The sequence below is a fragment of the Labrus mixtus genome, chromosome 17 (genome assembly GCF_963584025.1).
Source record: "Labrus mixtus chromosome 17, fLabMix1.1, whole genome shotgun sequence".
NCBI lineage: Eukaryota > Metazoa > Chordata > Actinopteri > Labriformes > Labridae > Labrus > Labrus mixtus.
The window spans coordinates 574,365-589,034 of record NC_083628.1 but is presented as its reverse complement, the minus strand read 5'-3'; the positions used below and the strand labels follow the sequence as shown (position 1 = coordinate 589,034).

Below are 14,670 nucleotides of genomic sequence, written 5' to 3'. Positions count from 1 at the left end.
CCATCAGCGTGTGAATGTGTATGAATGGATGAGTTAACACTGACGGACTCTTTACTCAGCAGCCTCTACCATCAGCGTGTGAATGGATGAGTTAATACTGATGGACTCTTTCAGTGTGTGAATGTGTAGGTGTGACCTGTGGAGTAAAAATACACTTCAGAAGACTGGGAACCATAACAGGACGCAAAGCGACATCGATCTACTGCGGTGTCTAAAAGAGACGCAAAGATCAACACCAGTGAAAGTGGAGTAAAAGTACCGATAGAGCCTCCACAGGAACAGAGAGATCCCTAACTCTGACAGTCAAGACAGCAGAATGATTCCAGCCGCTCGTTATTAATCAAGTCACACAGGAGGGCAGATACAGGTCCAGGCTGGTTGGAGAGGCTCGAACAGGAAGGTGCCAAAACAACTTGGATAAGCTGACGTGAGTGTGAGGAAATGTGACTCAGGTTAGGAGGCGGGGGAGGGGGGGCGGTGCACCTTTTAGCTCTGCTTGGTTTCAAGGCTGTCTGAACTTCTTTTCTTGTTTGGTGGGACTGTCAGAGGATTGAGCCAATCAGCAGAGGCGTGTTACTAAACTAGTTTTAAGAAGGAAGTGAAGTTGCATAACACATTAGTGTTCACACTCCACCACTTCTGTTTAAATGAACATTATGCCAAGTCTAGTCAGGACTGAGTGCACCCCACTGGGACAGTCAGGTTAAAGAGAAAGGAGGATAGATGTACAGCGAGAAACGTGTACTTCAGATCATACCCTCCCTGCAGGTTTATGCACCAACCTATCAGCCTCTGGTGGGCAGGGCTCGACACTGATCCATCTCGTGCAGGCACACATCCTGCATGATTAACAGTAGCTGCATCTCAATTCAAGGGAAGCATCCTTTGAAGGATCCTCGTTGTCTCTGTGGACCCGAGGCCAATCTGAAAATCTACAGATGAGGATTAGAGTTCATCAAACTTCTGCTATTTCTTTAAGTTGTATTTCAATGTTATTCTCAACATATTAAGTTTATTCTCAAAGTGCATACTAAAAAAATCATCCTCTTCTCAGAAATTAAAGTCACATTAAGACGATGACAGTCATCCTAATATCACCTGAAAAAGTGTTTTCAAAAGAGCATATGGGATAATATGCAGGAAGGATTTCTCGCACTCCGGTTACCGCACTTCCTCTCCGCTGAGGTGGAGGTCGGAGCAGGCCATGCATGAATGAGGACGGAGGTGGTTTAGGGGACGTCACAGTCCGATGGTGGAGGCTGGGGGTCAGGGACGTCGGGTGGTAGTAGTGACAGATCACCCGCTGAAGGTTGGGGGAGCTCCAACTACTCAAGAGATATGATGACAATAAAGGCTTTCTATTCTTCTGTAATCATGACCCCTTGTGGCTAAATGTGTGAACAGCAATAACATCAAAATAGACCTTTACTGTGAGACTGCTTAAAAAAAGACGTCTTTTTGCATCCAGAGAGACGTGGGCGTTCTTTAAAGCACAGAGTGAGCTGTCAGGGTGATTTATTTACACCAACACTTTATTCAGATTTTTGTTAAAGAGCAGACTGAGAGGTACAAAATATCACAGGATCGATATTAACACAGACATTCTGAGAGGGTCGACATGAACGTGGAGGGTCGAGGAGACGTCTGACGGACTGAAGGAGCTTTGTTGCACTAATTTAGTTCCCCACAGTCGGCAATGACAACCTTGGCTTTAGGAGTGCCGCTCTTTGTGCCTTGTTTATCCATCGCCTTGACAACATCGATGCCCTCCACAACGCTGCCGAACACCACGTGCTTCCCGTTGAGCCTGCAGAGGAGAGCAGCTGATTAGCATGAGAGGGGGAACGCTCTGAAACAAGACGGAAACAGACGATGAATGAGGCAGAATGTGCGTCAGCGAGTGAGCGAGCTCACCAGTCAGTGTTGGCCGTGCAGATGAAGAACTGGGACCCGTTGGTGTTGGGCCCGGCGTTGGCCATGGACAGCGTGCCCAGGCCTTTGTGCTTCAGCTGGAAGTTCTCATCGGCGAACTTCTCCCCGAAGATGGACTTGCCTCCGGTTCCATTGTGGTTGGTAAAGTCCCCGCCCTGCAGAACAAAAAGAAACGCTCTGACTTCCAGCTGTTTTTTTTTAAACACACAACATATCATCTCATCTTCAATTTACCTGACACATGAATTTAGGGATGACGCGGTGGAACGAGGAGCCTTTGTAGCCAAAGCCTTTCTCTCCGGTGCACAGAGCGCGGAAGTTTTCTGTGAAAGAAAGAAAATGTCAGTCAGTAGATGATCTTCACAACAAAATGAAGTCCTGGTTTCTATCTCACTTAATGAAAGAAAGCAGTTAGTGAATTTGTCCATGCTATCCTGACCCCGGTCCAATGCTTCCTACCATCACTGCAGAAACACACCCACTCTCCTCTGCACATTGATTCTACCAGCCGTCATCAATTATGCAAGATATGATCCCCATGGACCCTTTCACTCCTTAAGCCCATTCCACTGCTCCCAGTGGGCAGGTTCAGTAATCAATCCTCGACTGCTGACGGGGGTCGCTTCCTGGTGAACTCTGGAGAAACATAATGAGTCGTCTCTGATTCCTCTTTAGGATCAAAATAAAAGACGTTTTGGTCTCAGGTATTAAAGTGAAGAATTATATAATGTTGAACTCTCAGTGTTTGCAGTTTAGCTAGAAATTAAGATTAAAGCAATAACATGATGAGAAAGAATCTCAGGACAAGACAACATATTTCTAATTTATTGTACAGAGTTTGTCTCCTTTGATGCAAAGATGCAGAAACATCATTGTGACCAGATATCGTCATTTTATCAGAGACAGCTTGCCTTGATAGACTTGACTGTGCACTGGTGAGGGCCGTATTGAGGAGGCTTTTGTAAGAAAGCTGTCCACACACCAGGGACTTCTTGAGGATCGCCGGAGACGAGGGTGGAAAGCAAACTGTTACCCGGTTGAGGTAGAGGAGAGCCATCAGGACTGTAATGGAGGCAGCAGATAAAGCCTCCAGCTGATGGGACGGAAGTCAGGGTTTTATCAAACCCGGGCGAGGGTGTATGAGACCTAAAACACGCAATGAACCCAGGAAACATCACTGACATCTGTAGGAACTTATAGCCGTCTCCTTTGATAGTACTTCTTTGGGCACAAACGTTCACACAATGCATCTTTTCTGTCATGCACCTGTGCACCTTTGCAAATGGTAATAAACATCTGATCTAATGTAAAGATGCAGGAGGTATCATATTGAATCCTGCCGCAGCATGATGCATTACATATTATTTGCACCAAAGAAGCATAAAGGCCATTTTTCTCTCGAGTGACAATGAGGTCACATTTCTAAACGAAGGCTATGTAGGACAGAATCTCAGTCCTCCAGTGATGCATCATCCTGCAGGTTTTAATTCACAGAGCGACGTATATATCACACTCAAACAATTATCTAAACTACAAATTAATACTAGGTTACATCTGATCTTTCATAGAAAGCATTGCTAACAAGTCTTTTCCTTTCTTTATTTTTACTCAACATATTTTATTAACCCCTCAAGGGGAAACTCTGGTTTAGTGAGACATGCTGCTCACACACACACAGGACCGTGATACACACACATGCACGAGCAGGACCTGTGGACATGGGTTAGTGGAGAGCTGTCAGAGTAAGCGCACAGGGAGCGCACCAGGGAGCATACCAGGGCTGTTGGTGGTTCGATGCCTCTCTCAAGGACCCCTCAACAGTACTCAGGGAGTTACCTGGCACCTCTCCAGCTACCGGACAAACTTTCATACTTTGGTCTGCCACATTTATATATATGGGATTGATGGTGGGGCCAGCCAGCTGCTAACCCCCCCCCCCCGTGTCAGTGTGTTAGAAGCCCAAGAGGCCTTGTCCCAGCAGCAGAAACCGGGCTCTTGAGTAGATGGAGCTCCCCAACCTTCAGCGAGGTGATCGGGCACGGCCTGCTCCGACCTCCACCTCAGAGGCGAGGAAGAGTGGACAACAGGAACGCCAGGAATACAAAGGAGAAATCCTTCCTGCATATTATCTCCCCTGATCCCATTTTTCTTTTGTACCATAACAAAGAGTAAGGTCTTTAACCTGCTCTTCTGTAAAGCGTCTCAAGATAACTTTTGGGATTTTTTTTTCTTCATTTTTTTCATTCCTATATTTGTATCTTCTGTATTCACTTTTATTTGATGTTTTTATTATGTTATTCCCACTCTCCCATTTTAGTCTTTTAGGGTTTTATAGTGAATTTCTGTTTTTATTTCCTGTCTGCTCTTTTGTGAAGTGCTTTATTGTGCGTCTTCTTAGAGTTAACTTTTGGATCTTTGTGTCACTGGGAACACTGACATTCAGGTTCTTTTGATGAATAATTTCACAGCCTGCTGCACCCACAGCCTCGACCCACATTCAGAAGCAACTCTCCGCTGAGGATTATCGAGGACGCATCATTTCCCACCGACCAAACATAATTCTAATTTCAGTCTTTGGAGATAAACAACAACAGCAATGCTTTATAATGTCAAAGCTTACCTACCTGCAGTCTTTGGGACCACATCAGCCCGCAGCTGCAGAAACAAAGATGTTGAAGTTAGGGGGAATTAAAGGAAAAATAGAATAGAATAGATGTTTATTGCCATTTGCACAGGTACAGGACAGTACAGGTACATTGGAATTCTTGTGCGTTTCTCCCTGAGTCAGCTTCTACAAAAAAAGTTAAAATTATATATAAAATAGAATAGCATTATTAAAAAAAAGAGTAGAAAAGTACAAAAAAGTAAAAGTAAAAATAAATAAGTTGTAGTTGTAGTAACAGCTGATTTAGTGATTTAAAATCAACTGTACAGACGCTATACACTGTATTAAAGCAATGATATAATACAAAGGGGAACACTGTACAATGAGATGAGAATATAAATATGTTTTCTTGTCTCTAACTTTCTACATCTCTTATTGCACCTGAGGTTATTAGTCCAAAGGCTCAAAAATACAGGAAAACGTTTTAATTTCTGCTGATGAAACAACACAAGAAGTCAGGTGTAAAGCTTTACAGTTCAGTTTTTTGTCTATAAAATATTGTGCTTAGTGATTTAATTAATCATCTTAATGGTCAGAAAATATATGACCCAAATAACACACAGATATGAACTTTAGTATCACATTAGCACCTCAATTATTTTAAATCCCTTCTTAAAACGTACTTTTACAGACTTTCTTTTATATGATGTCGTCTTCTTAAAGTCTTTTCTTTCTGGTTTTACTATTTTATCTTCTTTTACTTCTTACTGTTCTTTTTTTATCCTCTTATTTTAACTCCTCTTCTGTTTGAACTTGGAATTTTTTTATCTTACTTACTTTGTCTATTTATGTTTTATATTTATATTTACTTTTTATTTTTATTAATATTATTGTTTTTTGGGGATAATTTATTCACTTGTTTCTATTTATTTTACTGCTCTTACCTTCTTTTAGTTTCTTAAATCTTTTTAAATATTTGTTCCTCTTGGTCTCAGCTCGTGTTGTTGGGTTCTTATGATGGTTCTTGTGATGTTCTTGTGATGGTTCTTATGATGGTTCTTGTGATGGTTCTTATGATGGTTCTTGTGATGGTTCTTATGATGGTTCTTGTGATGGTTCTTGTGATGGTTCTTATGATGGTTCTTGTGATGGTTCTTGTGATGGTTCTTATGATGGTTCTTGTGATGGTTCTTGTGATGGTTCTTGTGATGTTCTTATGATGGTTCTTGTGATGGTTCTTGTGATGGTTCTTGTGATGGTTCTTGTGATGGTCGGGTTATATATGTCTGTTGGGTATCGTGCACTTTGGGTTCTTTTCTGTTGAATTGTATTTAATTATTTTTAGTATTTTGTATTTGTTATGTTCTTGCTGTTGTTTCTGTTCTTCTGTGTTTGGTTTAGTTTGTTCTTGTTTTTGCTGTTTGTCAAAGCACTTTGTAAACCTGTGTTTTTAAAAGGTGCTATAGAAATAAAGTTATTATTATTATTATTATTATTAGATAAGAGATTAAAAAAATGCAGATTCTGCTAAAAAACGGAGATTTTGCATCAAATATGTGATTTAATCAATATTTTGGATTAGTTCATATGTCAGACAGTAAATTAAGTAATTGTGATGGTTTTCAGAGGAGGGGGCACATTAGATAATCATCTCCTGTGATTTACAGCCTGACCTGCTCTTTATAAATAACTGCAGCTCCATCATGTAGCCTAGCTGCTGCTGCTGCTGAGAACATGATGAAGATGATGATGATGATGAAGATGAAGATGATGATGATGATGATGGGCGTTTCCATCCAGGCACCAGCTCTCTGGAGGATTTCTCTATGATGTAATTGCTGTTATCTGTTCTTATGTAATTAATCCTATTAAATACAGGTATACAATTAATAACTATATGACTAAAGCTATCAAAAAGAAGGCGTTGAAGGTGCAGGAGAGAAGAATATTAGAGCTAGCAGGTGTTGATGGATGCTAATGTACTCTACTAGTCGATTAAAAAAGTCATAAATAACAAATAAAAAGTAAGTATTGGGCTGTTTATCTTACCTCCATTACAATCCTGCCGGCGTTAGCTCCATCAATAGTGATGTCGAAGAAGACTTTTGGGTTTCCCATGTTTTTAAACGCTTCTTTAAGGCGTTTTTCACCGAAATAATAAAACGCTCACTGACAGCGCCGTGATAACACTGAATCTATTTCAGTCCGTGCCTCTATGTATCCGCTGGATGGAAGGACAGGCGAGGGCCAATCACAACCGGGGATCTTCTAACGTTCGCAAGGATGAACCAATAGGAATGAAGAGAAGGCGGGGTTTGGGAGTGAAGGGCGGGAGCCTGGTGAGAGGTCTCCATGGCAACCCGTTAGAGCGGAGTTGGCCGGTTTCTGCTGTTGGAGGAGTTCGTTTACAAAAGGTTTAAAAATCAGATTTATCTAAAATATCAGGTGAGTTTAATGAACACAAAAGAGATAAATAGAGTGGTGTTACTAACTGACGCAGGGTGAGTACATTTTAACTGTAAAGATCTTTCACAGTGGGCTGGGAAATGTATTCAAAGCGGTTTTATGCAACGCTTTTCAAATAATCATCATTATTAAATGGTATTTAGCTTTAATTATAATTATTTCAAACATTTCTACACTGATATTACTAATATCTAGATGATAACTTGCGCTCACAAGATGTATTTATTTATTTATTTTACTTTTTGGGACTTCCGGGGCTCCGTACTTTTCAGATCAAAACATGACAATTTTTAGAAGTTTAATGGGGGTTTAAAATACCACAGTGGTTGGAGCATTTTATGCCCCTGGATAACTTAACTCTTCTAAATATCTGTGAAAATATACTAAAACATACACTTTTGGATGTTTTTACGGAAGCCCAAAGCGGACACACATCCATACATTTTATTTAGGCTACACCATTTTCCTGTCAAATTTTCCTGTGGCATGTCCCTCCAGCTCGGTGTTAGTTCTGTTTTAAGGCCCTGACACACCAAGCAGACGGCAAAGAACTATTGGCGACGAAGGCCGCCTGTGGCGTCGACTGACGTCACTTCCCGTCTTGCCCAAAAAGTTGAAGTCGCTCACCGGCTTTTTCACCATAAAATGAAAAATAAATTTTCCAGGTTCTAATCCAGCGTTCCTGTGATCTGTAAAATGTCCTTTAATTGTTGAAATTAATTAAATCAAAAAAGCAGGAAAAAATCAAATAAAGTGATTTTTTAATTCTGAATTGAAGATCCAGGGCGGGGACAAGGAAACTGTAAGTACAATGACGATTATGATTAAAAAATAAATAGAAAATAATGGCAATTACAATGTGTTACAAAATATGTGGAATAGTTTACACATTTAAAAAAAAAAAAATGCTTTTTTGTTGTAGCAAATTTGCACTTAAATAGTTCATCATTTCCAAATATAAGATTTCTGTGAAGCTCAATTAGTTTTTTATTTTTATCACGTTGCCTTCACTCGGGAAACGTCAGACAGCAAGTCTTCGTAGAAAACACGGTCAGCTTTAAAAAGTGGTATTAAGAATAATTTCTGCGTCTTTAACCGTGTTAGTCAATATCAGCTGACTGTTTTCTGATGTACAATTTGCTTTATAGATTTCTAACATACATGTATGTATACAGTGCCAACAATGATCCATTATCCAACTAATAACAATAAAAATGACCATGGTTAACAATTCATTTGATACACACACGTTCTCTAATGAAAACAGCTAATTATACAGTACACAAACCCTGTGTCATGATGGGTTATACATTTCAAACGATCCAAAAAAAACAAAAACTAAAAGCTCTCAAATGGCAGAAAAATGCCACGACACACAGATCTCATTTACAGAATGCTGAAAAATCCCCCAATAGAGGGCGAGCGTAACGGAGAGGAGTTTTTATATTGTTCACAGTGCCGAAGGACGTCAGAGATACAATGAACCTCAGCGGAGTAAAAAAAAAAAAAAAAAAGTCTATGTTACATCCGGGCATCGCATTCACAGGCCGGGCTTTTCTTTTTTTTTTTGAAGGTCTTATTTTAATCTTTTCTCTATTTTGTATTCAGTAAAAATCAGTAGAAAGAAACTTGACCCCTTTCACTGCCTGTATCTTACAGAAAAGAAGATATTATATATTTTCTTACTGCCAACAAATCCCATGAAAGACTTAAACCAGATGTTTCTAATAACTCAAACATAAATACGACAGCTAATTTCCTTCTGTGCCCGAGGTTTTAAATCGGAATAATTTTGAAGTTAGCAGGACAAAATATTATCATGTTACCGCTTTCAGATTAACCAGCTGTAAGAGTGAGTGAAAATCTAAAGGAGCATCACGCCATATTTGAGTAGCTACTCAGCTATGGTTAGCATTAGGCCACCTCATTGCTACGTGAATTTTAGAAGACGAAAGGGGCTGAATGGTTACCTTTTGCTAGCTAGGAGAGGATTAACTTCCTAGCAAACTTTTGTGTTAGCTTATTTCTAGGCTAGTTTCCAAGATAACGTAAATGTTTGCAATGAAATGGCTGAATATTAATGGACGATTTTTTGTAAAGTTTCAAATGGAAAGGAGTAAATTCCTAGCTTATGTAAGTGTTAGCTCACTAAAATATAGGCTAAGAAGTGGCTGAATGCTAACATTGCTTTTTGATAGCACAGGAGAGGAATGAATTACTTAGCTTACATTTACGTTAGCTTAACTGTTAGCTAGCTTCCAAGATCTGGTAAATGTTAGCTATGAAATGGCTGAATGCTAATGGTAGCTTTTGAACGTTTTAAATGGAAAGGAATAACTTCCTAGCTTACGTAAGTGTTAGCTTACTAAAATGTTGGCTAAGAAGTGGCTGAATGCTAACACTGCTATATGATAGCAAAAGAAAGGAGTGAATTACTAAGCTTACAATTGTGTGAGCTTTTTTAGTGGGCTAGCTTCAAAGATAACAAAAGAGTTAGCTATTAATTGGCTGAATGCTAATGGTCTCTTTTGAAAGTTAGGGGTCATTTCCAAGTTCAGGAGTGGCTGTGGCTCAGTTGGTAGAGTCATCACCTCTTAACCGGAAGGTTGAGGGTTCGATCCCCAGCTGAGGTAATGTCCAACGTGTCCTTTGGCAAGACACTTAACCCCGCATTGCTCCCGCTGCTTCGGTGGCGGTGTATGAATGGATTAGTGTTGTACTTACTCTCTGATGTACGTCGCTTTGGATAAAAGCGTCTGCTAAGTGAATTGTAACATTCATGTAAGTGTAAGCTAACTAATATGGTGGCTGAATGCTAACGCTTCTTTTTTGATAGCATCTGATTTGTGTTAGCCTATTTCTGAGCGGGCGACCTATCTGTGACAGCAGCAGCTAGAAACAATTACAAAGAAATACTATTTAAAAGTGCTGATCCCGCTAAGGTAGCATGATGTTCACACATCAGGTGTGGGATGTCGGGTTCAGACTCCTCTGGAACAGTTTGAGAGAGACTGAAGAGACACTCCTGTAAACCTGTACGTGTGTTTATTTTATAATGTCATGATGCCCGCCTGTTCAGAAAAGTCATTTACATGTTTACATCACTGCTCGTCGGGTTTCAGCTCCTCGTCATACATAAAAGTTTTCTGATTTTAAGCTTTTAAATCTCTTGAGAGCCCGTCTTTTCCATTTACCTCCATTCAGGTAGATGGGATGTTTTCACCCAGGAAGGGGCGGCGCTTGCATCGGCTGGGCAAAGTACCCAGATAGGTTTCTCTTATGAATAAAGTTGGAACAGACTCCGATACTGTGTTTTAACTTTTTCCTCCAGGGAGTCATTGACAGTAAGAAAAATACAACATCACACGTCTCTAAGTGTTCTACAGTGGCGCCCAAACTGGGAGGTTCACCTCGAGGTCGGAGAGTTTTAAAAAAAAAAGCTGCAAGAAGTTTGTGAAAGTAAATTTTAGCGGTTGATGAATGAGCCGAGGTACAACAGAAGACACAACGAGGCCAACGACTGCTGCAACACTTCAAACCGATGTGGCAGGTCAGGTCTGATCGCTGCCTCAGTGAGGACGTGAACTACACCTGAATATGAAACAAACGAGCTCTGATTGAAGACGTACGGTGAGTTGCACTCGTGCATAATGTTTCCAGCGTCCAGGCTTTAAGATACAGTATGTAGATTCAGCTACCAGGGGGCTCTCAAGCAATACTACAATAACAAAAGATGAAGTTGAGGCTAGCAGGGACTCATGGGAGTTCTCTCTGCTACTCCTAGAAAAAAGAAACAGTTTGGGAACCACTGTATTCAAACGTCTGAAACTCCTCCATTGTGTTCTCCTTTTACCCATAAAATGTATAAATTATCTCCTGTATTTTCACATCCTTCAGCCCGTGGGTTTTGTGCTATAGCTAAAGATGCTGGTCTGCAGAGTCAGTGCTGTGTTCTGTTCAGTTCTTCATCACAAACAGTGTTCACATGTTTTTCCTCCTGCTCCTGAAATCTGCACTGAAACAACGTCCAAGTACAGCAGGGCGACAAAGACACCCACAGAAACGCTTGCACACACACACACACACACACACACACACACACACACACACACACACACACACCCTCTCACACACACACACACACACACACACACACACACACACACACACACACACACACACACACACACACACACACACACACACACACACACACACACACACACACACACACACACACACACACACACACACACACACACACACACACACACACACACACACACACACACACACACACACACACACACACACACACGGTGCTGTTTTTTTAACCGATGGAGGCGGGGCTACAGCAGACAGGAGCAGAGAGGTTCGAGCTGGAAGATGAGCGGAGTGACGCGTGAAGGCGCTCAGTTGTTCTCGAACAGAGACAGCAGGTCATCACTGCTGTTGTTGGGGAGGTCGGGGGGGCCGAGGTACGACAGCAGCTCGTCCGGGTTGGTCAGCTCAGGAAGAAGCTTCACGGAGAGACGGGTAAAGAACAAAAAAACAAAAGAAATAAGTTAGATTTAGACGCAGTGTTACAGGTGTTAAAGGCTTCTGTATAAGAAACAGGCATGTTGGGTCGGGCGGGAATAGCAGGGTTAACTCATCGAACAAAACAATGATCGATACATGTCTGACTTTAACTTTAGTGTAAGGGCGCTCTGACACTAGGCCCCGTTTCCCCGTACCAAAGCACAATAGAGTTTCTGTACAGATCAAACAAGCATGATGACAAAAGAGATGGTCATTGATTTTCGGAAAATCTCCCACTCAACCTCCCCACCTATGATCAAAGGTACACCTGTGGAGAATGTTGAGTGTTACAAGTACCTGGGCACTGTGATTGACAAAAACTTAAATCATGACAAGAACACAGATGCAATGTGCAAAAAGGGCCTTCAGAGACTACTTTCTGCGCAGAATGAACACTTTTAATGTGGACAAGACACTGATGGTTTTATTCTACCGATCTTTTATCGAGTCAATTTTAACCTTTTGTTTTATCTCATGGTATGGTAACCTTTTTGTTCAGAACAAAAATCGTCTTTCCAGTATCGTCAATACAGCCAGTAAAACAATCAGCGCTCAGTAGCTTTCAGAAATCTGGAACAGACAAGTTGTTAGGAAAGCAAAGTCTATCTTGTCCAGCTCTGATCATCGTCCTCTCTTAGAGGAATCTGTTCTTCTCCCCTCAGGTCGGAGGTTCAGGCTGCTCAGGGCTAAGACAAACAGATTTAAATTTTCATATGTTCCTCGTGCAATTAATGCTTTTAATCTTCTTTAATTCCTTGACTGCACTTTCAAGCAGAGCTATTGCACTTTATATTTATTTATTTATTTATACCATTTGAGTGAAACTTCTTAATGAACAGTGAGTTTTATATTTTATATTTCATATTTCTTGGTTGTATCTCATCAGGTTGCGTTGCACTATCCTTTGTCTGTTTATCTGTTGTGTTTTTGTGTCCACTGCTGCAAATCAAGTTTCCCTTCCAGGGACAATAAAGATCTGAACTGAACTGATTAATTAAACTAATTCATCTGAAGCTCTTTTTAAAAAGAGGAGTTTCAAGCTGAAAGAAGTTTGATTTGACTTTGGATTCTTTCTTGAGATTCCCAAATCAAAGTCGTTCACTATTCCATAAAGAACTTAGAAGCTGAGCTCACGTTCAGGTCTCATCTTACAAAACTGAACACATCATCAGCAGGTTCCACTCACATCTAGACTATGATCGGCTCCCTCTCCTCCAGGTGCTCCCGGACCTCCCAGGCCAAAGGAGCCTTCGCTCTGCAGCCGGGAACTCTGGGAGTTGGTGTTCCGCTGAGGTAGCGGACTGCCGGCGTCACCGAGACTCTGATTCCCGTGAACACCTGAACTGTGCTGCTGGAGGATGCTGTGGGAGTGTTCGATTCTTCCAGAGTGAGACGTCTGATGGTGACAGAACAGAAGGAGACACAGATTTTAAAAAAAGATAATTTTTTATTTGAATGGAATAAAGATGAAATTAAATTCACACATCGTGAGGTGTGATCCTTGTCGTCTCTCCTGAAGAGTCAGGACAGCAGGCGTGTGTGACATTTTAATCTCTGTAAAAAAAACCTTCAGCAGACAGCGAGCAGCTGCTGCAGACAGACAGAGTGAAGTTAACAGGTCTACTTCAGGTCCAGTTAAAAGCTCTTAACTGGACTCAGGAGCCAGAAGGAAAGGACAGTCAGGAGTCCTGAACCCGTCCTGACTTCACCTGGAGGAGCTGCATCATGTGAGCGCGCTCGGTGAACCCGTTGGAGAGAACATGAAAACACAGACTGTATAAATATCGAGCAAAGCCACTTTGATGTCACCGCTCTGTTTGTCTTCTGCCTTTTTGAAGCTCTCTGTCTGCATGTTGGCGCTCGCCATGTTGGTGTTCTGGAGCCTGAAGTGGACGAGAGGTTGGAGCTAAAGAGGAGCGACGGGTTAGCAAAATAAAGTGCTCTGTATTATTATCACAAAAAAATAACTTGAAGTGTGTATTTCTGTTTTGGTCAGGTATCCTGTTTTTGTGTTTGTGCATATCCCGATTTCAGAAACCAGGATGAGCCCTGATCCTGGTCTTGAGAAACCCAAAACCTACCTCAAGAACAAAAGTAATGGGACACCTTGGCATGTAGCCCGGTTTCTTTCAGCTGCCAACAACCTGCTGTTAGGACCCTGAGTCTAACAGCATATTTATTATGAAATGTGCTCCTGCAGTATGTGGGCGTGTATCTGTGTCAGTGGGCAGGTGTCTAGGTGGATCAGGTGGGTGCAGAAGCTGAATGGAGGGAGCAAAGAGAATTGTTGCGACCACAACACTGCTCAGGCACTGCCTCAGCCTGGTGACGCATCAGCAGAACAAACACAGGGTCATGTTTGTTTTGCTGGAGCTCTCTTCTCCTGTTGCGAGGTGGACTGCTGATATCTGCAATTCAATGTTGGCATTTAATAGTTCTGAGCCCACAATAATCCACAGTTTTCTCACATTTCAAAATTGCGGTGGTTTGTGTTGTAAAAATAAACATCACAGGCTGTGAAAGAATCAGAAAATTAATCTGTATCTACGGCTAACTTTCTTTACTTACAGGAGCAAAATGTAACTCTGACCCCTAGTGTTTAAAACGGGTACTGCAGTCTAAATTCTAAACATCATAGAGAGCTGTCTCCCCCCCCCCCCTCCTCTCTAGAGTCGATGCTCACACAGGTCACCATGTGGTGGACTCTGAAGCTTCAGTGTTTATCCAGCTCTGCATGGGTCTGTAAACCTTTCTGTGTTCTAACCTCTCTCCATTTTTCAAAAGCATCTCCAATATTGATCCTAGTTTGAGCACGTTTCTGCTCGTGGAGCTTATTAGAAACATGCAGAGGCTTTTTAGGTCGGGTACAATCACTTCTATCTGAACCACTTCTCTTGCCCGCTTCCATCACTGCAACACCTGTTGACCTGATAACTGCTCTCATATCTGACAAACAGAGGGGCGTCCAAAACGGCCGTGTGAGGGTTATGTGCCTCACTTTGAGAGGCATAAAATATTCCTCTGACTCTCTTTTTATCTGTGATGTAAGCGAAGTGGTCTTTTAAAGCTCTGACTCTCAGTGATGC

General features: G+C 41.5%; 2 protein-coding genes across 8 annotated transcripts in view; both read right to left on the bottom strand.

Moving 5' to 3' along the window:
• Positions 1–1,514: 1,514 nt before the first annotated feature.
• LOC132991915 (peptidyl-prolyl cis-trans isomerase-like) lies at positions 1,515–6,745 on the bottom strand. Its single transcript, XM_061060907.1, has 5 exons — positions 6,587–6,745; positions 4,557–4,587; positions 2,167–2,255; positions 1,915–2,087; positions 1,515–1,807 (listed from the first exon to the last, which is right to left on the bottom strand). The coding sequence occupies exons 1-5, from the start codon at positions 6,653–6,655 to the stop codon at positions 1,672–1,674; spliced, it is 498 nt and encodes a 165-aa protein (XP_060916890.1). The 5' UTR covers positions 6,656–6,745; the 3' UTR covers positions 1,515–1,671.
• A 1,002-nt stretch (positions 6,746–7,747) lies between these two features.
• zmiz2 (zinc finger, MIZ-type containing 2) overlaps positions 7,748–14,670 on the bottom strand; it is a 39,555-nt gene continuing 32,632 nt past the window's right edge. For all 7 annotated transcript variants that reach the window (XM_061060873.1, XM_061060877.1, XM_061060876.1 and 4 more), the window contains 3 exons: positions 12,771–12,980; positions 9,801–11,523; positions 7,748–9,380 (listed from right to left, as the gene is read on the bottom strand). In XM_061060873.1, coding sequence (XP_060916856.1) covers positions 11,416–11,523; positions 12,771–12,980 — 318 coding nt within the window. In that variant the 3' untranslated portion in view covers positions 7,748–9,380; positions 9,801–11,415. The remainder of the gene's footprint in view (positions 9,381–9,800; positions 11,524–12,770; positions 12,981–14,670) is intronic.

Coding starts and splice junctions, on each gene's coding strand:
- LOC132991915 (XM_061060907.1), bottom strand. CDS start 6,655: ATGGGAAACCCAAAAGTCTTCTTCGACATCACTATTGATGGAGCTAAC. Junction 2,256..4,556: donor TGTGGTCCCAAAGACTGCAG/GTAGGTAAGCTT, acceptor TTTCTTTCACAG/AAAACTTCCGCGCTCTGTGC. Junction 2,088..2,166: donor TCCCTAAATTCATGTGTCAG/GTAAATTGAAGA, acceptor TTTGTTCTGCAG/GGCGGGGACTTTACCAACCA.